This window comes from Athene cunicularia (genome assembly GCF_003259725.1).
Source record: "Athene cunicularia isolate RWA chromosome Z unlocalized genomic scaffold, athCun1 chrZ_part2, whole genome shotgun sequence".
Lineage (NCBI taxonomy): Eukaryota > Metazoa > Chordata > Aves > Strigiformes > Strigidae > Athene > Athene cunicularia.
The window spans coordinates 14267272-14278144 of record NW_020799143.1 but is presented as its reverse complement, the minus strand read 5'-3'; the positions used below and the strand labels follow the sequence as shown (position 1 = coordinate 14278144).

At 36.6% G+C, this 10873-nt stretch overlaps 1 protein-coding gene across 2 annotated transcripts in view; it reads right to left on the bottom strand.

Annotated features, from left to right (window-relative positions):
* The window catches only part of GKAP1 (G kinase anchoring protein 1), an 18957-nt gene extending 12072 nt beyond the window's left edge, over positions 1–6885 (bottom strand). Inside the window, exons 1-3 of one of the 2 annotated variants that reach the window (XM_026866455.1) lie at positions 6520–6885; positions 4900–5163; positions 2686–2829 (exon numbers count right to left, since the gene is read on the bottom strand). In XM_026866455.1, coding sequence (XP_026722256.1) covers positions 2686–2829; positions 4900–5118 — 363 coding nt within the window. In that variant the 5' untranslated portion in view covers positions 5119–5163; positions 6520–6885. Of the gene's footprint in view, positions 1–2685; positions 2830–3545; positions 3661–4899; positions 5164–6519 lie in introns of those variants that run through there. The other variant, XM_026866456.1, reaches the window with a different exon arrangement.
* Positions 6886–10873: the final 3988 nt, after the last annotated feature.

The window sequence follows — 10873 nt, the reverse complement described above, 5'->3', positions numbered from 1 at the left end:
GTCAGGGCCAGCGCCCCGCCCGGGGGGGCGGCGCGGCCGCAGCGGCCTTCCCCGGTGCGCGGCCGGGGACAGGAGGGCAGAGGCTGGCGACAAAGACGCAGGAGGAGGGGCGGCGCAGCGGGCAGGGGTGGGTTTCTCTCAGTAGCTAGATCGTCAGTTAGAGAGTTGATAACTGACAATAAATTCAATTGATTGACATGCCCCCAAAATCAGTGAACTGCTTTTGCCCACAGCTGTTGAATCCAATCTGACAATGGTAGTTATCTACCAAAATTCAGGCCTTGTAGTCTACTATACCGAAAAACTCAACATGAACATGAAAAAGGAGAGAATGGGGATTAAAAACACCCAGACTACCAAAAAGAGAACAATTAACACAAAAAAATAATGTAAATTCACAAGAAAGATGAATTTAGGATGTTTACCTCTGTGTGTCTGTAAGGGCTAATTTAGCACACAAGCTCCTAGTAATTATTAAGAATAAGTACTACCATTGTGTTGCTGTAACTATTAAACAACTGCACAAAAACTGCATTGTGTGATCTCTAGTACAATAACCCAATCATAATTTACTTGCCTAGAAGTCATCCAGTTTGGGACAAGACTGCATCTTTGAAGTTGGCTATACAAAGGTTGCTGCTTCTATGGATAATCCCTGCATACACAAATGTGTCCTGTTCAACATTCCCCAATAAAAGTAAGGCAGCTTCAGTGGGATGAAAGAGTCAGATGCAAATCACCCTGTAGTCATGCTTTTGGCACAGTCATAGGAAGGGAAAGAGAAGAGCTTGGAGCACAGTGGGGACTCACAGGCTTTTATTAATTCTCCTTAAAGGCCTAAAAATGCATACACCATAATCAAACTAAATTCCTCACCATTTTTACTCGTGTCCTTTTTCCTCTCTCATATAAGAAAAAAAAAAAGCAAATTCAATGCCTGCCAGTGCTGTAATACATCAGCAGCATCTATAAACAGTGAAGTAACAGTTTTAAAAGAAATCTTATTGATTACACATATTTTATAGAGAATATCCTAACAAGACACATACTCCATGTTTTGAGCCATGGCAAATATTTTTATTGTTGTTCTAAGACAGGAATCACAAGCAGCAATTTCTTTTTCCACTCACCAGATTCCAATATTCACGTTTTTAAGAGTGTCTGGGTATAGTTAAAAGTAAGTTTAAAGCACTTTGGGCAACTTTTTGGCACTTTGGGGTCTAAACCCCAATGCTTTAGACCATTTATGAACAAAAAAAGTTCACTGTAACCTCTATGGTTGCCTCAAAACCTAGTCAAAAGTCATACCAGTAACTTGAAACAAAGTTTAATTGTTTCATGTTTACAGAACATCAATACTGCAATCTAACAGTGATCATGACAGTATCAACCATTTCACTAAATGTTTGGTGTAGCAAAAGAAAAGTTAACACAGGATTTGTTGAAAAAACATTCACAGTTCACACTGTATCTCCATTCTTTATAATCAGTCCACTGTGACCATAGAAAGCTGTTTAAAATGTAGATATGCTGCAAAACAGTCTACTCTTCAACCTCTAGAACTGTGACAGCATTTGGCTGAACCTTTTTCTCATAAAAATAGGATAGAGATGTCTTTAGACTATAACTATGTTAGAATTATGGTAATTGCTCTAAAGTTGTTTTTAAAATAAGAGAATCCTACAGTAACTTCACAGCCCATATGTCAGTAAGATCAAAATTAAATTAATTAGAATTGATGGCTTGTAACTAAGTTTATTTTGTCTGACCATTTCACCACCCAGTAATTAGACTACAAAACTCTTTTACCTGAAATAATTGCTTCATACCACACAGTAAAAAAAAAAGCACATACTGAACAAAGCAAATCTGCACCTTAACAGGTAATTTTGGAGTTAATTAGCTCTGATATTTTCAAGAGGATTATTAAATCATTACTCCACTACTAGGACAACCATCTAGAAGCCTGAAAAGTTAAGAACTTGGCTGTACTCTGGTTTAAGGAGGCACCTATACCAAAACATTATTAACAAACACACAAAAAAAAAATTAAGGCCAGTATCCACATGTCAGTCTTTCATCAATATGGCTTTCTGTATCTCTTCTTAATTAGAACAAGAAGCAGTTCAATACTACCTTTTTTGTTGAGGCATAAGTTCAAAATTCTCTGTAACAGAAAAAACATTCTAGTAGATACCAGTATCTAAGTTCAACAGCTTCATAAAACACATTTTAAGTCCAGTTGGTGTCACTTGCTAGCAATTTGCCTTGAAGAAGGTTGTACAAAGTTAAATATTCTGAAGGGCATCTTCAAACATAACAAGACAGACCAAACTATTATCTATAGTGAATGAGTGCATAGCAGACAGGTATTTAAAACGCATCTAGAAAAGCGTACCAAAACATTTCTTTAAGCGCCGTCCAAAAAAGTGCACTAAGCCAAATTCTTTCTTTGTCTATCTATGCTATTTTGGCCTGAAATAGTTGAAATCCAGCTATGAGATGTGTAAACTATAAACTATATTTGACAAAAGATGTGGCCTGAATTTTCACTGAAACCCTTCCTTCTTTGTGTCTGTATGTTGTTGCTTCCTCTCCAGACATCTCTCTTTATCCATGAGACTTAATTTCATGGAGTAATGTATTTCAGGAAAGCAAAAACCAGATAAATAAAGTAAGATGTACCTGCTCATCTCTTTGTCTCCACTCCTGCCAATTTTCTTCCTGAGAGTCTTTCTGCTTTGCAGCATGTATATTTTGTTCATGCTGAGATAGACAGCCTCCACGTGAGGACTTCTGAGGAATCTTTTTAAAAGCAAGGTTTCTGAGCTGAAAAACAGTTATTTTTAAGATTAACCACAATTTTGAAAAGTATACAGAAACAGGGTTAATGGATTAGCAAAGGCATTCAGACACACGTGCTTTTAGACATGCATGTGCTTTACCTTACTCTGTAGTTTGGGATACATTTTTATTTATTCATTTATGGTAACACACCATAATGTATAATTATGGAAAACTATGGATCAGAAACACCACATCCACATAACATAAACCAATGAAAGGTATTACAGTGTACTCACTGCTGACCCAAATTAAATATAATGCCAAAGAAAAGATGGCATACACGGATTTGGCACACAGAGGAACTATAGGTTCAGGTAGAAAAAAAACAACGTATACAGTCCTTACAGTCTGTCAACAGTCTAAGGTTGGTCACAGTTTAAGAACCCGTAATAAGCATTATTTTTAATTGCTGCATCATATGGATACAACAGTGCCATCTTAAAAATACTTTGCATAATTATAAAATTTGATAGTGAATAAATAATCTGTCAACTTGGCAGCTCAAAGACATTCACTGCTCACACTTATGCATTAACTGACACTCTGGTCCTTACTTGTAATGAAAATAAAAGACACCAATACAATCTACTATCAGTTTAGAGACGGGGATTTCCTTATCATAAAGGCTCTCAGAAGGGAGAAAGAAGCTACTAACAGATGAAAGAGGAAACAAACTACAGTAACAATGTTCTCCTTACTGTGTGTTTATTGAGTTTCATGACTTCTTCCCCAAACAGCAGCTCATCTTAGCTTAAAGTTACTTAAAATCAGGCAATAATGCAGCTATTTCAGAAATGTTTTCCTTCCCCTCCAAACAGTCCCTTGCCATTCCATGTTGTGCTTGGCTACTGTCTCTCTTGCTGCCTGCCCCAGCACTACAACCCCTGCTTCCTTCTTCATATTACAGTGCTGACAAGAACACTAGTGCAGACCATTCTGGTGTATGATTTCAGTGAAATACAGACATAGGAACAGTACATGCTGGGGTGAAGAAAATGAGTCAGTCCTCACTGGCCTCCTTGCCATCAAGTATCATTTTCATGAAAATTAATTTCTGTAGATATATGCAATGCATATGTATACACACAATTATTTTTATAGTGTTAAAAGTTTTGATGGTGTTAAGGTGAGTATAAAGAAACATCGGGGCATGCTTACTGAAAACTTAATCTTCAATATAAAGAGAACAGCATCAAAGCTGAAAAAAAACCATTTTGCTTAGCACTACTGAAATGACTTCAGATTTTAAGTTTAATAGATACTAAAAGAAAAAAATGGGTTTGAGGGGTTTGTCTTACATACTAAAGTTGATATGAGAGCTGTACAATTTCAGGCAGAGAAATTATCTCAGACCAGTTGTTAGACACAGCAAACTAGAATTCCAGGTCCCAGAATCTTGGAACAGTTCCTTCAGTCTCACTTCTGAATTTGCACTTACGAGCTTTAAGAATCCCAATGTCAGAAAATTACCACTGATTTTCACTCTGCCCCCCAATTCACAGAGGGAGGAAAAAAAAAAAAAAAACAATCAAACAAAAAATGGCTCTGGATTCAATAGATTAAGGGACTAGACTAATGAATAAATCTGAAAATTACAATTTGTTAAAGCTCTTCAGACAGAGTAGGTAGGTCTAACTACCTCTTGAAAAGAAAAACCAAATCTTGAAAGCACATTTCAGTTTTAATATACTGGCTGTCCAAGAAGGCAACTAGACCTGGCTACCTACAAACCTCTGAAAACAAGTTGTTTCCTATGAATCACTTCTTAGAAAGGTCATACCTTTCATCAGAAATTAATTATTGAAGTGCTGTCAAAAAAGTAAAACCTAGCAATTTATTCTCATTAAAAGTTTTCAACTTCTGTAGTGAGAAGTATCCCACTTTTATATAAAAAATTCTTAATAAGGCAAAAAAAAAAAAAAAAAAAAGCAGTCTCTGTGACTAAGTAGCATTTGTTTCATAAAAAAAAACCAAAACAATGACTTTTCAGGGACAGCAGAAATTATTTATCAAGTAACAACTTTACCCAGTACTGAAAATATAACCCTTTACCTCATTGGCCTCACTCTGCTGCTGTTCTTTCTTTTTTCTCCTTTTCTTTCTTTTCTTTTCATTTGTAGATGATCTTCCCCCTGAAGCCTGAGATTTACTGGCACCTCGGCCACTTCCTCCTTTGCCAGGCTCCAATTCAGTATCACTTTCGACTTGTAGTAAAGCAAAACGAGATGCAGTGGTAGGAACTGAACCAATTACAGTAGATGTCAATGCCATATCTGAAATTCTACTGAGGTGGCTTCTTTTTACTTATTAGTTTTCCTAGGAAAGTAGCACAGAAATATGAATGAACATAATGATTGACCAAATAATCAGTAACTCCTAGCTGCAGGATCCTTCAAAACTCAGTATTATTTCTTTATATTTTTACTAAGTTGCATTAAGTATTGGAACAAGAACTACAAAAGGAAAGAATAATATATAAAACAACAATTATTTTAGGCCAATACATTTGTTCCCAAGTGATTATGTTTGATAGGAAAAAAAAATATTAGAAGGCTCTGAAAAAAGCTGGCCTTCATGATCTGGAGGGGAAAAAACAAAAACCCAGAAACACAGGAATAGTGTAGGGCTCCAAAACTGTTTCAGATGTCATCCCTGGAGTCCGACACATGGTTTCAGAAAGAAAGCAAGTAGGTATTATGGATATGCAGGCTCCAATTTTGGGTAAGCAGCCTTATTTCTTATTTTACAAGTAGTATCACTTTGATCCTAAGCCACTGGAAGTTCAGCAAGCAGTTTCCTCCACAGGGAGGTGAGCCAAGCATTGCAGCTGGTACTATTCTCAAGCATCAGGCTCACCTGTTCTTATAGCACAACACTGACAATATGTTGGGGGGAAGCAGAACTGGGAAACACACTTAAGCCTTCCACTGCACCCTATAGTTATAGACAACATGGATATTCCCATGATACTACTCCAAGGTACAGATGATTTCTTTAGTGTAAGTTAATTTTTTGTTATAAGAATATTTGGCTAATTGCAATTTTTCCATGCAAAGTTTAGTGAATTAAGATTCAAAGTGATGTTATTTCATCAGTGATTATAAATTTCATAGAAAAATTTAGCTATGTTGATGTGCTACAATAGAGAGGTGTTGTGAAATAATATATACTTTTTGAAAATTCTGTTTGGAAAGGAATCCTTACACTTTGACCACTGTGAACCTAAGATGTAGAATGCCTGCTTAGATAGTCTACAAATGTGCTGCTTGTTAACTACTATTAGAGAAGAACAAGAGAATCTACAGAAATTTCAAGAGGTAGTCTGGAATTTAGTGATAAAAACATTCTCAAGGACAAAACTGTACAGGTCCTCTAAAGATGCTCAGACATATCAACAAGGAAGGATGCTATGTTACCAATGTTCTGTTACCATTGTGACCATTACCCAAAATAATTATTGAAAAGTAGTATTACATTTTATTTCTCAGAGGTTAAATAGAATGAGCAAGTAAGCTAATACTGTCCTCATTCAAGTTTACCAAAAACAAAGGTCACAGTGAACACCACACTTCTCATATAAAGATTACCCTACACTATTTCTCTCAAGTTGATCACATGAAGCTCATTGCATCCCAAGAATTAAATGAACTTGACATCAAATTGTGAATCTACCTGATGCTGATATTCAGACTCTCTGATCAGACCACAACCACAGATCTAAAAAAACCCAAACATTATCAGTCACATCTAAAACACATTAAGTAATTAGTACTTGTTACACTCTTTAAATGATTAAATAATAGGGTAAGTTTGGATTTTCCTGGGTTTGTGCATATGGTTTTACATGCATTTTAATACTCAGTAACTATAGTTATCCTTCTTAGGAGCTTAGTTACAGCTCTTAACTTGAACATTCAGTAGGTTGAAACCTGAATATCAGAGAAAAGATTAGATACATCTTCACTAAAAAACAGCGCTAAAGGCAAGTGCTTAGCCATGCTAAGTTACATTACTGGATAGTACTCTTGGCACTATACCAGACTACAACAGTCTTAACACTGGAAGTTTGTAAACTCTCTACTGCATTTGGCTTTAAAAAAATAAAAATAAAAATCATGCACTAATTAGTACAGGATGATTCTAATCAGCCAAAAGCTTGGCATTTCTAGTCTCTATTTACTTACTGTGATACATTTGGGTTTTCATATAAATAGATAAACAGCACAACACAGTCTTTATTAACAACTGCTAATGGTGCCAAATATTTATTTTTGCCCATGGAGTTTGAAAACATTTCCTATCTTCAAGCTGCAGCGATAGCAGCTAGATCCTTCAGAAATACAATTTCAGAGAAAACATTATCAAGATGCAATCATTAGTCACTCTTTAACAAGAGATAAAGAAAAATTAAGAGGTTGGACTCAACCATAGCAGTTGAAGCTCTAAATGATAAATATGGGTGCAAACTCCTGTCTCCCTTTTCAACGAATACAACAGGTATACTTTTGCTGGCTGACTGTAGCTGGCATGCAATTAAGTGCCCAGCTGACAAGCTCATTAAGTGAGTACTACCCGCAGAATTCTCTGTTATAATTCACTGAAATACTTCAGTAACAACATGAAATTAATTTAGAGTTTTATTCCTGAATTACATTTGTTTCCACAGAACAGAACAAATGGATAGTAGTAAGATGGTAGAGGAAACTGCAAGAAAGATTATTCTTCAGTTCAATCTAAGAGAGCTGTTAACATGGCTAATTCAGTTATTAGGACATTTCAATACAGCTATTCATATTACAGCAGGATCTAAGCATTCCACTTCTGCAACACTTAAAGATGGATGGTGATTCAGCGAGGCCTATCACCATGCCATGCTTCACATTTTAATACCACACCTACAATTCTGGCAGACAAATTTTACCTAACACTTTAGTTCCAAGATTTGACTCCTCTTCCCATAGGAAAGCAATGGACTGATGTAAAAAGCTTTCAGCTAAGCATAGACACTTGCCATCCATTTGACAAGATTATTTTTTCCTTTAACAGAATTCTAAGTTGTGTTGTTCTTTATTATTAGAGATATGAACAGTCTTATGAAATTAAAGCACTGACATTCTTGAGCTTGTGGTTGTTCTCAAAGAGGCTTTTTGATCACATAAAAAAAGCATTAAAATACCACAAAATGTGTTGTAATTCCACAGATCAAACTAGGATCTGAAAAATCATTTCAATCTTTACAGTGGTTTCAGGAGTTTTGCAGTCTAAGAAATGTTACATATTCATAACAGTCAGCTGGCCAAACACTATCTAAATTCAAGACAATTCCTTTCCTTACGATATGGAGTACAGCAAAAATCTCTGAAAGGAGTAGAAGGAAGCTGTGCAGATGCTACAAGCACACTTTACTCATTTATTTCAAGTGAGACCGCAAGTTAAAGAAAGCCCAACATACTAACATCAGTACTTGGAGCTGTTTTTGTTGAAGGTTAATCTTTCAGAACAATGTAGCAATGCTGTGCTTAGGTCAGGAAAGATGTTCTTTGTATATGTCAAAGCCAACTGCATCCTTAATCAGAAGTACAAGTAGATACCCTTATTTGAGCCAGGACATCCCAGAGCAATTAGACCTTGAAGAGGATACATTGCTAACTTGGCAAGCAAAGGAAAGGCCCATGTACCCTTAGCTGAACTACCCTCATTATAATACTAAAACCCATGCCTGTAGGTCAAGACGACACTCGCCCAGGTGAAGACCCTTCCCCTGAGCATGCATAGTAGTAGTAGTAGTAGTGTGTCAGCAATATTGTAATTGTACGTAAATTACTAACCAATCGTCATAGAGAGGATAGACTTGGAAAATTACTCACTCTGCAAGTTTTGTGTATAAATATAGCATGAAAAGTCCCACTGGTGTGCTACCATTGAGCACCTAGCTTGAGCAACTCTAAAATAAATAAGCAGTATCTCTCCCGAGTGTGTGATGATTGACCTATTGCACACCAGGCAACAAATCCACTTTTCAGACATTTCCATGTGTGTCACATGTTAGCACTAGTCATATTCTCCTGAGAGGCCTTTCTCTAATGTACCAAGAAAGTTATTAACCCTCCATTTTTATGTTAATGAAATGATCACTGATAATGGATTTCAAAGTTGCAACATCACTATGGCATTCATACACAGGTGGCACCAATAACTGACCCAGTTTCAACACCACCTGCTTTGCAAATCACTAGCAGGCTATTACTTCAACTGTCTCTGCAATCTGTTTGAAGTATAGTCAGTGAGAAGGGTTCCTACAACTGACATACTATTCAGCTTGATATATTAACAACGTAAAATAGTCATGACACACCATATAATTTCAAGGCAACATAGAAGCATTTGTTATAGCTAGCAAGTAGTAATTTTTTTTGTGTGCTCTGCTCATTCCTCGGTCATACTCTTCTATAAATCATGTCAGCCTACATGAACAGATTACAGTGGAGTTTGGTACTAAATCAATAGATTATACCAAACTGGTCCCATTCACAGAACACATAATGTATTACTTCAGCATGTTCAATAGAGTGATTTGTAAACACAAAGGTCTTTGTAAACAAAGAGACATATTTAGAAAATTCAAATTGTGTCATAACTGAAAAGAGAAGGTATTTTTTAACTTTAGTTCCCTGAAGTGTACTAAGTATACTCAGAAACATATCCATCAATGCCCTAAAACACTTCAGTCTAATTTCAGACATGATGTAATAAAGTGCAGTAATAAAAGTAACACGCTTATCTGGTTTTACCATAACTTGAAATCTCTTTTGTATCAGTTACTTACATTTACCCACACATTGTGAGTAAAATGGCTTTGACACACTTGAGTTTTAAAAGCTCTATTGTAAACTGTCCAATACATATACTAAGAAGAATTTAGCGCGCATCCACAAGATCATTTTGAGCATCAGCAGCTTCCTGGACGGTGCGCAGCTCTGTGCATGTGCATGAGTTATCATTTCACTGCAAGCGCCTCTAAGAAATCAGCAGTACATCACAATTTAGGAACCTCTACTCTGATGCTAGTAGTACACCTTTAAACATCTGTGAAACAATCGTATCGCTTTAAGTGTGGCGCTTTATGATTTCAAGGAAAACATGCTGAAGGGCCCAAAAATAAAACCTGTTTGCTAGTTAACCACTATCATCAACAAATAAACCTCTAATATACAGGTGCAGGTTGTAGAAAACTTGAAAAATAGGGTATTACCATGCTAAAGCTTATTCCCACAATCTAATTGTCTCTACCACTAAAACACATATTTATGATAATCTACAATCAATATATGTTCTTAGCAAACACTTGAAGTATTGACTGACTTCAGTACTTGCTTGTAGAACTAACACTAAAATACACAACATACATTTGTAAGTGAAGTACGTCCACTCCCTACTGGCACCGATCCACCTTTGCACCTTTTGCACATCACATACTGCTCTTTGCATGTTCATGCATTTATGAGAGCAAGCTCGATCTACGTTTCCCTGTCGGTGCGCTTACAGGAAGTTTTGCACAGGAGGTCCTCTCAGTTGGACAAACTCCTTTAAAATTGTTTTATACCACCTGACAAAAAGCTATGAAGTTGCATTACACTGCTCTGAGTCCTTCAAATTACTTGAAGTCATCAGCTTGTCAATGAGTTTCACAAGACACTCCACAGACAAAAAACTCCAACCCAAAACACCACACCTGGTTCAGAAACCTTCAAGAGTTGGAGCACCGGCACAGACAGCAGCAGTAAACCCGTGGCAGGCAGAGCGCCTTATGGTTTGGAAGGGGAATGCGGGGAACGCACTGCAGGGCTTTGGAAAAAAAACCAGTATTTTTGAGGAAGAACGCTTTTAAAGGCTTTTTTAAAAACTCTGGCAAGTCTGACTTTGTCAGTCAGCATCCTATGCTCAAACTAATATAACCTCCCTTGCTTTTCTTCCCTTAACTTACCCCCCCCCCCAAAAAAAAAAAAAAAAAAAAAAAAAAAAAAAA